Source organism: Gymnoscopelus microlampas, assembly GCF_963454915.1.
Source record: "Gymnoscopelus microlampas genome assembly, chromosome: 17".
Taxonomy (NCBI): domain Eukaryota; kingdom Metazoa; phylum Chordata; class Actinopteri; order Myctophiformes; family Myctophidae; genus Gymnoscopelus; species Gymnoscopelus microlampas.
Window position 1 is genome coordinate 27,129,032 of NC_139954.1, and position 13,661 is coordinate 27,142,692.

At 43.4% G+C, this 13,661-nt stretch overlaps 3 protein-coding genes and 1 pseudogene across 4 annotated transcripts; 3 read left to right on the forward strand and 1 right to left on the reverse strand.

Annotated features, from left to right (window-relative positions):
* Positions 1-282: 282 nt before the first annotated feature.
* Positions 283-5,727, forward strand: LOC311064387 (kinesin-like protein KIF2A; the record flags this gene model as incomplete). The annotated part of the gene is made up of 2 exons (XM_084084218.1): positions 283-720; positions 3,622-5,727. The coding sequence occupies 2 exons, from the start codon at positions 283-285 to the stop codon at positions 5,725-5,727; spliced, it is 2,544 nt and encodes an 847-aa protein (XP_083940344.1).
* Positions 802-3,593, forward strand: LOC311065146 (uncharacterized protein; the record flags this gene model as incomplete). The annotated part of the gene is made up of 2 exons (XM_084085363.1): positions 802-3,475; positions 3,589-3,593. The coding sequence occupies 2 exons, from the start codon at positions 802-804 to the stop codon at positions 3,591-3,593; spliced, it is 2,679 nt and encodes an 892-aa protein (XP_083941489.1).
* Positions 5,728-8,090: 2,363 nt separating the features above from the next.
* Positions 8,091-8,846, forward strand: LOC311064388 (putative phosphatase phospho1; the record flags this gene model as incomplete). Its single annotated transcript, XM_084084219.1, has 1 exon — positions 8,091-8,846. The coding sequence occupies one exon, from the start codon at positions 8,091-8,093 to the stop codon at positions 8,844-8,846; it is 756 nt and encodes a 251-aa protein (XP_083940345.1).
* Positions 8,847-10,510: 1,664 nt separating this feature from the next.
* On the reverse strand, positions 10,511-12,101 carry LOC311064389 (diacylglycerol kinase delta-like; annotated as a pseudogene). Its single transcript has one exon. The product of its transcript is annotated as a diacylglycerol kinase delta-like (transcript).
* Between the last annotated feature and the right edge of the window lie 1,560 nt (positions 12,102-13,661).

The following is a 13,661-nucleotide window of genomic DNA, read 5'->3' on the forward strand; positions in this document are numbered from 1 at the left end:
TGGAGACAAAAAGGAAAACAAAGTTATTTGATCCCTGCTGTCACAGCAACTATGACGTCGTCAAAATACTGCCCAATCAGCACATAGCTGCCACAACCCAACTTGGGGCGTTTCGGAATATAAATACACTTGTCGGCACTGATGGTTTAGTTAACATCTTCAAATAACTTCCTCCTTAACCACACAGATGTGTGCAATACATAGTTGTGTTACAGCAAATAAATACATTTGACATATTTAAACACACTTTGATCTCACTAGATATTTAATTAATGTATAATAATGGTGTGCTGCTTTGGGAAGATTGTCATAGGTACTTGTGTGAAAATAAAACGCAGTGATGGGCAAAATTGGCGAGTCCACCAGGCGATGGTGACCTCTCTTAATAAGGACAGCCAGAGTGTCACAGTGGAGTGGATTGAGAATGGAGGCACAAAAGGGAAAGAGATTGACTTGGAGAGTATATTTGCTCAAAACCCAGATGTGTCCCCAGATGAGGATATTGTCCCCATCCCAGAGACACCACCGCCTTACCCTGCTGCTGCTGTTCAAATCAACAAAATTGCGAAGAACCTGCTTAGAACCACCATGGAGCCATCCAGAGATAACAGAGTGGTGGTGGTGACCCACGACAGGAAACCCCCACAACCGGAACTAGCTCCCCCCCTTCCCCAACTGCATGCGCAGCTAACACAGGCTCAGACACGACAGCTCCAGAATGTGGGGAGGAAGCCCAATTTTGCGCCGAAGAGGGAGAAACTTGATGAGAAGAGAGAAAGATCTGGACTACAGCAGCAGATCATGTACATGATCAGGGATTTCCGAGCCCGTCTAGACTACAGACCCCTGACCACAGAAGACCTAATTAAAAAACACAGAATATGTGTTTGTGTGAGGAAGCGTCCACTGAACAAGAAGGAACTGACCATGAAGGACCTGGATGTGATCACCATTCCCAGCAAAGATGTAGTGATGGTCCACAAGCCCAAACAGAAGGTGGACCTAACCCGCTACATAGAACACCAGACCTTCCGCTTTGACTGCACCTTTGACGACTTTACAAATAATGAGATGGTGTATAGGTTCACAGCAAGGCCTCTGGTGGAGACCATCTTTGAGGGAGGCATGGCTACCTGCTTCGCCTATGGTCAAACAGGAAGTGGAAAAACACATACTATGAGTGGAGATCTTTCTGGACAGACCCAGAATTGTTCCAAAGGAATCTATGGGCTAACTGCTCAGGATGTGTTTCTCATGTTGAAGAAACCCAAGTATAAGAAGTTAGAACTACAAGTGTACGTGACCTTCTTTGAAATCTACAATGGGAAGGTGTTAGACCTACTGAATGGTAAACTCAAGGTAAAGGTGTCAGATCATGGCAAACAGGTTCATATGGTAGGACTACAGGAGAAAGACGTCACATGTACGGAGGATGTTCTTAAACTCATAGAAGTAGGTAACAGCTGCAGAACATTGGGTAAGATGTCGGCCAACACACACTCTTCAAGGAGCCACTGTGTGTTCCAGATCATTTTAAGGAGGAATGGGGATTTGCACGGGAAGTTCTCACTTATTGACCTGGCTGGGAACGAGAGAGGAGCTGATGCGTCCATTGCTGACTGCCAAACTCGCCTAGAGGGAGCTGAGATTAACAAAAGTCTGCTAGCACTGAAGAAGTGCATCAGGGCCATGGGATGCAACAAGGCTCACACTCCCTTCAGAGACACCAAGCTCACCCAGGTCCTCAGAGACTCCTTCATTGGGGAGAACTCCCATATGTGCATGATTGCGACCATATCTCCTGGTATGATGTCATGTGAAAATACACTCAACACACTAAACTATGCTACCAGGGTGAAGAAGCTGACAGTTTACTCAAACCAGCTAATGGAAGGGGGTCGACCCAACATCCATGCAGTCAACAAGCTAGAGTTTCGGGACAAGGACTGGCTAAGCAGCTCACCACAGAGAGACTACCTCAAACTGCTCTGTGAGCAGAATGAGGAAGCGTGTCCACAGCTGGATACCTTCCATGAGGCGATGTCTCCGAAGGTGGAGAGGGAGGAACATGTTTTAGAAGACCACCCACCCCCACAGTCTCAACTAGTACCCCCTCTCTCTGCCAAACAGCCTGCACAGCCAACACAGGTTCAGACACAACTCCAGAAAGCAAGGAGGAAGTCCAACCGTGTGAAGAAGGGGGAGAAACTCCAAGGGAAGAGGGGAGGGTGTCAACTACAGCATAGAGAGAAGGTAGCACAGGAGCTAGACACTGCCATTCCAATTCATGATATGGGGTATACGGTCAAGGATTTCAGAACTGGTCTAGACTACAGACCTCTGACCACAGAAGACCTGATTAAAAAACACAGAATATGTGTTTGTGTGAGGAAGCGTCCACTGAACAAGAAGGACCTGACCATGAAGGACCTGGATGTGATCACCATTCCCAATAAAGATGTGGTGATGGTCCACAAACCCAAACAGAAGGTGGACCTGAACCGCTACGTGGAGAACAAGATTTTCCGCTTCGATTACACCTTCGATGACTCCACAGCCAATGAGATGGTGTACAGATTCACAGCCGGGCCTCTGGTGGAGACCATCTTTGAGAGAGGCATGGCTACCTGCTTTGCCTATGGACAGACAGGAAGCGGAAAAACACATACTATGAGTGGAGATTTCTCTGGAGAGAACCAGGATTGTTCCAAAGGACTCTACACACTAACTGCTCAGGATGTGTTTCTCACATTGAACAAACCCAAGTATAAAAATGTAGAACTACAAGTGTACACAACCTACTTTGAAATCTACAATGGGAAGGTGTTTGACCTGCTGAATAGTAAAGCTGAGCTGAAGGTGTCAGATTGTGGTGAACAGGTTCATGTGGTAGGACTACAGGAGAAAGACGTCACATGTACGGAGGATGTTCTTAAACTCATAGAAATGGGAAACAGCTGCAGAACATTGAGTAAGATGTTGGCCAATGCACAATCTTCTAGGAGCCACTGTGTGTTCCAGATAATTTTAAGGAGGAAGGGGAAGATGCATGGGAAGTTCTCGCTCATTGACCTGGCTGGGAACGAGAGAGGAGCTGACGTGTCCAGCACTGAACGCTTGGAGACAGCCGAGATTAACAAAAGTCTGCTAGCACTAAAGAAGTGCATCAGGGCTCTGGGACGCAACAAGCCTCACACTCCTTTCAGAGACACCAAGCTCACCCAGATCCTCAGAGACTCCTTCACTGGGGAGAACTCCCATATGTGCATGATTGCAACCATATCTCCTGGTATGATGTCATGTGAAAATACCCTCAACACACTACACTATGCTAACAAGGTGAAGAAGCTGAAGGTTTACCCAAACCAGGTAATAGAAGGGGGTCGACCCAACATCCATGCAGTCAACCAGCTAGAGCTTCGGGACAAGGACTGGCTGAGCAGCTCGCCACAGAGAGACTACCTCAAACTGCTCTGTGAGCAGCCGAATGAGGAGGAAGAGTCTCCTCAGCTGGATACCTTCCATGACGCAGTGTCTCAGACGGTGGAGATAGAGGAACAGGTTCTAGAAAACCACAGACCCCAACAGTCTGAACGATTCCCCCCTCCCCCCGCCCTGCAGCCTGCACAGGCAACACAAGCTCAGACACAACTCCAGAATTTGAAGAGAATGTCCAACCGTGTGAAAGAGGGTGGGGAGAAACTCCAGCGCAAGAGGGAAAGGCATCAACTACAGCAGCAGGGCCTGATAGAGAAGAGAGAACCGGAGCTAAACACCAACATTCCTAACTATGATATCATGTGCATGATCAGGGATTCCCGAGCCAGTCTAGACTACAAACCTCTGACCACAGCAGACCAGATTAAAAAGCATAGAATATGTGTTTATGTGAGGAAGCGTCCCCTGAACAACAAAGAACTGACCATGAAGCACCTGGATGTCATCAGCATTCCCAGTAAAGATGTGGTGATGGTCCACAAACCCAAACAGAAGGTGGACCTAACCCGCTACCTGGAGAACCAGACATTCCGCTTCGATTACGCCTTCGACGATTTCACAACCAATGAGATGGTGTATAGGTTCACAGCCAGGCCTCTGGTGGAGACCATCTTTAAGAGGGGCATGGCTACCTGCTTTGCCTATGGACAGACAGGAAGTGGAAAAACATATACAATGGGTGGAGATTGTTCTGGAGAAAACCAGCATTGTGCCAAAGGAATATACACGCTAACTGCTCAGGATGTGTTTCTCATATTGAAGAAACCAAACCATAAGAAATTAGAACTACACGTTTACGCAACCTACTTTGAAATCTACAATGGGAAGGTGTTTGACCTGCTGAATAATAAAGCTAAGCTGAAGGTGATGGAGGATGGTCAACAGCAGGTTCAGGTGGTAGGACTCAAGGAGAAAGAAGTCACGTGTACGGAGGATGTTCTCAAACTCATAGAAGTGGGAAACAGCTGCAGAGCATCGGGTCAGACTTCAGCCAACACACACTCTTCTAGGAGCCATGCTATTTTCCAGATCATTCTACGGAGGAAGGGGACGATGCACGGGAAGTTCTCGCTCATTGATCTGGCTGGGAACGAGAGAGGAGCTGATGCATCCAGAAGTGACCACCAGACTCATCTGGAGGGAGCAGAGATTAACAAGAGTCTGCTGGCACTAAAGGAGTGCATCAGGGCTCTAGGACATAACAAGGCTTACATACCTTTCAGGGGCAGCAAGCTCACTCAAGTCCTCAGAGATTCCTTCATCGGGGAGAACTCCCATACGTGCATGATTGCAACCATATCTCCTGGTATGGCATCATGTGAAAATACCCTCAACACGCTACACTACGCTAACAGGGTGAAGGAGCTGACAGTTGCTCCCAGGGGCCGTCCCAACATTCACACAGTCAACGGGCTAGAGATTCTGGACAAGGACTGGCTGAGCAGCTCGCCACAGAGAGATGACCTCAAACTGTGCTGTGAGCAGAATGAGGAGGAAGTTTCTCCTCAGCTGTTTACCTTCCATAAGGCGGCGGTGTCTCAAATGGTGGAGATGGAAGAACAGGTACTAGAAGACCACGAAGCTGAGTTCCAGGGGTCAATTCACTGTCAGGAGGATAAGGAGGTGTTGGAGATGACAGAGGAGGTGGATTATGAAGTGGACTCATACGCCGCCGAGCTGGAACAGATCCAAAACCAGAAGGTAGAAATCCCCAATGACCTTCAAGATAAATTGAAGTCGCTCGGTTCTGTGCTCCAGGAAGAGGAAAAATCCAGTAAACAGATCATCCCAGAGAGGCCCGTCAACCGTCAGCTTGAGTCCCATGCTCAGCAGTCATTGTGCAAAGCAGCCATGGATCATATGAGACTGACACAACTAGAGGCTGAGAATAGCACTCTGAAAGAGGAGAACATCAAATTCACAAACAAAGAAATGACTTGGGCCAATGAGAGGGAGGCTTTGGAAGAGTGCCTCAACAACAAGTGCAAAAAGAAAAGTGTATGGAAAAGGTTACGCTTCTGGAGGAGATCAAGAGAGGCAACTGCATGCCTTGAAGCAGGGATGGCGAAGCATAGCTTGGAACATGACAGGCAGAAAGAGTGCCTTAACAACAAATGCAAAAAGAAGAGTGTCTGGAAAAAAATGTTCTTCTGGAAGAGACCGACAGAGGCAACTAAGGCGAAGCTTGCAGCCATGGCGCTGAAAGCAGACACCCTGCTGGAGCCCTAGCCAGAGACGCACACAGCAGGGGCGGTGGGCAGGATGGTCCACATCTGTGATGGAGGAGACAATCTGTGTGATCTGCATGAATATGACAAAGACACTGATGAGTTTTTTTTTCTATTTTTTTTCTTTCTTTTTTCTGTTTAGTTTAGTGCCAGTTGAATTGTCAGTTCATAGTGTGTACAGTGTGGCCCATGTTGCTGCTAACCTCTACTGTGTATTGGTCTGTATATTTATTATTAATTATAATTAGTAGTAATAGTAATGTAATCTATGATGTATCTATGACATATGATTCGATATTTGGGGGTTCAGCCTGGTTTGACCACAATTAACTTATAGACAGCTTGGCTCTGAAAAAGTCTAGCCTGGTGTTTCTCAATGGGAGTGGTACCCCCCAGCTTGAGAATGTTGGGGGGGGGCATTGGTCAAGTGAGGCTCGTTTTGTGAATCCATGGCCATTGGTGTTTGGTTGCACGGCTAATGGGGTAATTATGGTAGACGCAGTTAAATCTGTGATGAATGTAGTATGTATGGTTGAATGGACTTTTGTACAGACGGAAGCATATGATCTTATTTATATTCCATAGTATGACAGTGTTGCATGCCAAAAAGAACACATTTACAGGCCATTAACGTGTCAAGATGTGCCGTGTTCATAAGGCATTATAACACTTGTTACAAATTCTTATAATCAGTATGACAACTTATAACAACTATATTAAGGTATTATAAGTGCTGGTAATAATGCATTATTAAGCTCAGTGGAACAGCACATTATAACTATCATAACTTAGTTAGTTATAAAGGCACATAGAGAAGTGCTATAATGTATCATAACGCATTATAAAGTGAAGTGACTTTTTATGATAGTTATTAGCAATTGTATCATTCTATAATATCCTATAGCATGACTTTGTGACCTTTAAGTAAAGTGACAACATTTTATAATGGTTATTAACAATTGTATCATTCTATAGTATCCTATAGCATGACTTTGTGACCTTTAAGTAAAGTGACAAAACTTTGCAATGGTTGTTGCAAAGACAAAAAAAACATCACAGTGATTATCCAAGTCATGTCAATATGTATTTTCACAAATGGCACTTAAAATGATTGCTAATTTAGATTAGTTTAGATTAATTTAGTCCCATTGACCTACTGCTTCGAAACCCCATTTTGAGCCCTGCAATCACTGCTATTCTAGAGACTGTGTTGCGGTCAACACGATTTCCTCAAAGTCTACTTTCATAGAAAGTATTTATTCCATGCCAGTCATTGGAGCAGAATGCCAGTCTGCCCCCTTATAGAATGTACAACTGCCTATCACATCTAGACAATAGATATTCAATTAATGCGAATTTCATCCAATCTTTTTGTTGCTATTTTTGCATTGGAATCCTGAAATCTAACATTTTCATTTAATTTCAAATGCATTTAGTTATACTTATGTTAACATTATGAACTTAAATATAAATACATTGGACATAAAAACGACAATAGAATTTTAATACTAGTCATTAAGATACTAATAATATAGACTGAAGTAATTAAAGCGGGTCATGTTTGCATGTCTGGACTTGTAATAAAATATGGAAATTGAAATAAATAACATATCAGTATTCCGATATTAACCTGCGGGCCGCATTAAGTGAAGGTGGGGGCCGCATGTGGCCCCCAGGCTGCCAGTTGCCCATGTATGCTCTATACTCAGTGGTAAAAATGTCAGCACTTGCGCACAAAATCCAAAGTAGAACAAGAAAGTTCCATTGTGACTGTAGCAGACAGTAGTATGTACTGTAGCAGGACCAGATTATCAAGTTGTAAAATCTTATCACATTCTCTGTGCATATGAATTGGTTCCTCAAGCTTATCGACAGAAGTGTATAGGAGTTGAAAACTGGCGAACATTAGTTTGTTGACGTCAGCACACAATGACATCATGTCGTCAACACAACCATGTAATTGTGCTTTAAAGTGAACTATCAAATAAAACTTCATTTTCTTTAGTCATTTCTTCTGAAACTTAGATGTTTGTTGACATCAGCACGACAGCACCCAATGACATCATGTTGTCAACACAACCATGTAATTGTCCTTTAAAGTGAACTGTCAATTAAAACGTAATAATCTTTTAGCAATTTCTTCTGAATATTAGATGGTAACACTAGCTTCTCTTATCAGGACCATGTACAAAATACACAAATCTCAAGAAAATATGTTTTGTACCAGTTTTAACTAATTTCCATCCGTAGTTCCCTGGGCAGGTGAACAGAAACTCTTACTCTTCTTAAAGTCTTACTGTCCATGTTGACGGTTGGTATAGCAGTTTCAGAGGTCTCCACGTGGTTCAGTAGCTAATTCTGCTGATGGCTGCCACTTCCAACCCCAGCACTGATGTGTCTCCAACCCCGCGCTTCCTCATGCTGGTTGATTTTGACAACACCATTATCAATGAGGACAGCAATGACACGGTGGTGGGCGTCATACTGGGCCAGCAGCTTCAGAATAAACTAACAGCCTTGAAAGAAAAAAATGACTACAAGTACATGCAGAACGCGCTGGCATACATGGCGGAACGTGATGTGTCTGAGGACTCCATCCGAAAGGTTGTGGAGAAGATCTCTCCCACCCCGGGCCTGCCGGCTCTCTTCGAGTACCTTGACAACCACCAGAATGACTTCGAGCTGATGGTGGTCTCTGACGCTAATGTGTATTTCATTGAGAAGTGGCTAGAGTATAACAGGATTCGCCACCTCTTTCAGAGGATCTTCAGCAACCCGGCGAGCTTTGTGAACGGACAACTCATCTTGCAACCCTACCACTCTCACAACTGCACACATTGCCCAGAGAACATGTGCAAGCAAGTAATCCTGAGGAAGTACCTGACCAAACGGCAAGAGCAAGGAAAAGCACCCTTCCAAAAGGTGTTCTACATTGGGGATGGGGCCAATGACATCTGTCCCTCCAGGGCCCTGGGCCCAGATGACACAGCTTTCCCCAGGAAGGACTTCACCATGCATCAACACCTGAAGCAGGCAGAAAACGTCCAGGCCAATGTTGTGCCATGGGCAAGGGGAGAGGATGTGGTGGAATGTCTTTCAAAACTCATGGAGGAGAGTTGAGATGCGTTGATTTTTGTGTGTACTTATGTTTGTGTGTGCGCATGACATGAAAAAGAGAAACAATACAAAGCCAGTGATGCAGCAGCTGTTGTTGGTCTAGTACACTGTTTCCCAAACAATCGGTCGGGACCCATTTGTGGGTTGCGGACACATTTTCTTTTTTTTTCCTACACATTTTTTAAAAATATTTCAAAATAAGACATAAGAATTTTTCAAAAGAACTAGAATTTGTTTGGGTCCCCGGCAAACGTCTTTTCTCTTTTGGGTCTCGAGCTGAAATGTTTGGGAACCACTGGTCAAGTAGGTAATTTTTAACATACTTGATGTGCTCCAGAATTAACTCTGATTTGCCTTGAAAACATACTTAAGATTTTTGCTTATTATCATCTTACAGTACGTGCTATGTTTCTTATGAATGTGTTCTTTGGTATGATCAGGTACTGTATGTGTGTTTGGAACATGTGGGAATGCATCATACCTTCTACTCTGAATCGTCTTATTCTTTGTGCACAGGTACAGAAGAGTGCCAAATCTCTGTTTCTGCATTCAGTATGTTTGCAGACCATCATTCTTCTGATTATAACCATTTTAACAGCGCCTTGTGCACACTTGTAACACTCCAGGGCGCATGGTGTGCACCATGCCTTCAAAAATTAGATTTTTTGTTGGTATTTCTACTACTTCAGAGAAGAAATTCACCGGCCATTACACTGGAAGTGGGATGCCAAGAAACAGTACAGGAAATATTTGAAATGGAGAGAATAACGTTTAGAATTAGAAACAATGAGCCTGAGTTTAATAGAAGATGGAGTAAATGGATAGATTACGGGCCGTTGACTAAGTTGGGGAATGACCCAGCACCGATTCCATATCGGAATGGTGATCTTTTATAACATTTTTAAATTTAGGAAAAATGCAGTCAGATCAACATAGAGGACACACATAACCCTCCCCCCATTTCTATTTTATTTTGTTAAGTTATCATTATTAATATCACTAGCATTATCATTACTATAATTTAGCATTATAAGTATTAATATAATTTGCTTTGTTTGACTTGTGTAATTATGTTTTTTGGTTACTGCATTTTATTATAACACATGGTGTATATATAAAAAAAGAAAATAAAAACAAAACAATTGCAAGGATATGTAATATATTTAATGCAAATATGAAATGTAATATGAACAACCTGCAATAACATTTTTTTTTTAAGAAGTGGGATGCCTGAAGAGATAAAGGAATCCCTCCAGCCATCACGCAGAGGACAATCAACACTGGGTGATGGCATCAGATTATGCTGCCAAATATACTGGATTCTCCTATAGGTCAGATCGCACCAGTTCAGCCCAGTACATCTCCGCCTTAAGAATCACATTGCAGTCGCCACTGTTTAAGCCATACGCTGCAGAAATACAAAAAAACTAACATAAAAACAATAAGAGTTTTTGGGGGCCAGCATAAACGTCCATAGCGTTAGAACTAGCATTGAGAGCATTAGACTGGGCCACCTCACCGGTACAATTTATGGTGCCATGTCATTATTCCGTTGGTCCGTCTTGCCCCATTACCCTATTTTCTGTAACAGTGCTCCAGCAGCCTATCGAAACAGAGCGGCCTGACCTCAAGCCTGGGCTGGGAGGGATGTTTGTAGGTGGGAGCATTCACATCTCTTTGTCTTCCCACAACTTAAGAATGCTCTCAAACACTCAGAATCTGGTGAGGGTCTGAGTTTGGTTCTTGTGGATGATTTGAATGACTCCTGGAGGTTGAAGCCATCCCTCCCCATCTACCTGCACAGGAACACTTTCATCTCCAAGGATAGTGATCTTTACCGTAGAACACTGTGCGATGCGGTGATGCTGTAGGTTGATAACTCTGGAAACAGCCAACTGCATGATGCCAAACACAGCAACCACCTCCAACACCTTATCATCAAATGACGGAGCAGCAAATGTATTATTCCTCTTGGTACCTCCCCAGAAGTTCGTCCCTCCTGCAAAGCTGGAAATGTTCAAAACAACAATACCCTGTAGACTGGGCAACAGAATGGGACGACCATCACACTCTAGTAGGACCCTCTGTTCCAGGTTCCTGCAGGTTCCTTGTAGCAGTTCACTGATAGCCAGAACCCCATACCACATTTTGTTCTTAGTACGACTCCTGCATTTCTCCGGATGTTCATCTCTTTTGTTGTGGAAGTCCAGAGCGATTTTAGCATCCAGGCCGATGCCAAAGTAGTTATTCATCACAAACTTCTCTGTACAACATTCCATGTTTTCAGTACTGCAGTCCTCTGTAACCATAGAGGCTGAGTGTTGCTGTGGAAACTTGGTCTCGTATACCATAATACTCCACCTGTCTAACATCGTGATTCTAGCTCCCTCAAGTTTCTCCAGTATCTGAGGTATTTGTTTGTAATCATCGCAGGCTGAACCCCATCCCAGAACCCTTGCCAAGTCATTCCCTGTTCCCAATGGTAACACGCCCAGCTGGCACTGTTTGTGCAATGTTAGTGTGTCTAACTCAGTCATCACCCAACTGACACTTCCATCACCACCACACACCAAAATACCAAACTTATCCAGCTTCTGAAACAGACGCAGACCTAGGTGTGGTCCTCCATTCCCCAGATCAAACACTTGAGCAGGGTTCATCAGCTGTTTGAAACTTCTGAGGAACTTCACTCCCTGGTTTCCTCCTCCACTCTTAGAGTTGACAAACACTAGGAGAGGACTGGTACAAGATGGAGGACAGGGTGCCTTCCAGAAACCATCGGAGTCAATGTTGAGTGCAGTCGGTGGGATGATGGAGACCTTATACCGCCCCAGAGGACACTTGGACGACAGCTTCTCCTTACAACGAGTGTGTACCATAACTTCACACCAGATACATCTCCAGTCTTGCAATCTGAGGACATTGCCACATGTTTTATCACAGATGGTGCATTTAGCATGGATGGGCAGGTTCCCCTCTAACCACTGATGAGGCATGGAGATCCCCTCCTCATCCTTGATGATGTCTTTGCCTATGGATGCCAGCGTGGTCCATTTACAGTTGCTGGTCACATGGACAGCACAGCGCTTATGAGCCTTGAACTTGCACACTTCACAGGATAGTCCATGTGATGTGACTCCAGACATAGCTTCTCTACAGACATTACAGTATGTTCGTTTACTGTGACGACGAGCATACCAGTTATGCATCCCACTGAAATGGTCCATACTGTACTGGGTAGACTCAAAGTGTTCTGTTCTGAACACTGTAGTGCCAGGATCAGCAGGGCACTTAATAATATTTAACAACACCAAACACCAAAAAACAATACCATGCAGTGTCAGGGTTAAGTATACAGGGAGGCAGCCTGTTTACCCTAAACGGGCCTTGTACAATCAGTCAGTCAATGGGTCAATTTGTTGACGCAGAAGGGAGAGCAGCTTTCATTAAATTACCATCCAGAAATACAGTTAAAATAAATGCCTAGAGCCTACTAAAGGTAAACATCAATTTCCAATACAATGGGGCATAGAATTTATGCATACACAAGTTACATTCAGCTGACAGAGCAGCAGGTTGAAGTTATTTTGGTCAGTATTCCCTCCTGTAGCTGTTGGTGTCCGTTTGTGTGTCCATGTGTCCACGCATGCATGCGTTCTTGTTGTGATCTTTCTAAAAGGTAGACCAATTTGGAGTGGACCTCGCAGTTATTGCAATTGCATGCACTGCTTGGTTGCAGAAAATATAATACAGAGATTCAAGGAAAAGGAATTTGAACTGTGGAACCTTTCAAATGAACAACATGGAAATAACAGGTAGAAAGGTTTAAATAGGTAGTGACCCATTGACATCACACTGACATCAGTGTGTGAATTCATAATCTCATATCCACCACCCACCCATCCACCGAATCACTCTGGCGTCAATATGACATCATGTTGATGACGTCACATCATGCAGCAGAGTGTACATTTGTCCATACAAGAGGTTCTGGCGGCCCTCACACCTACGTCGATATGCCCATATAAGGAGATCTCTGTATCTGTCAGTCATTGTCCCTTTTATTCCCATATATGGAGATCTCTTTATCTGTCAGTCCTTGTCCCTTTTATGCCCATATATGGAGATCCCTGATGTCATCAGTGTGTGTGTGTGTGTGTGTGTGTGTGTGTGTGTGTGTGTGTGTGTGTGTGTGTGTGTGTGTGTGTGTGTGTGTGTGTGTGTGTGTGTGTATATATTTTATATATATATATATATATATATATATATATATATATATATATATATATATATAGCCCATGTGCCTTTTTTGCCCATATATGGAGCTGACTGATTTTTTTGTGCCTGATGCCATGATGAGACACATTGAGGTTGGACAATACACTCACACACACACACATATTTGAGCGTAGCTGCATTGGGAACTCCTTATAGGGTTATGGCTGGGTCATGGTGACATGCCCGACTGTCCTCCTTCAAGCCAATTTTTATATAGGTAGAATGTAGCAGGTAGATTGTAAGCAGGTGCATGTACAGTAGATTGATAAAAAACACAATGAAATAAATATCACAATAAAATAAATAAAAGACACAATGAAATAAATACAAACACAATGAATTAAATAAATGTATTTATTTTTGTATTTGCGTTTTGTATTTATTTTATTGTGATATGTAGGCCTATTTATTTCATTATGATACTTATTATTTATGAAAAATGATCATGAAATATATAAATGTTGAAATGAAAAGTCTCAATGAAATAAATAAAAAATACAATGAAATAAATACAAAAACACAATCAAATGAAAAAACACA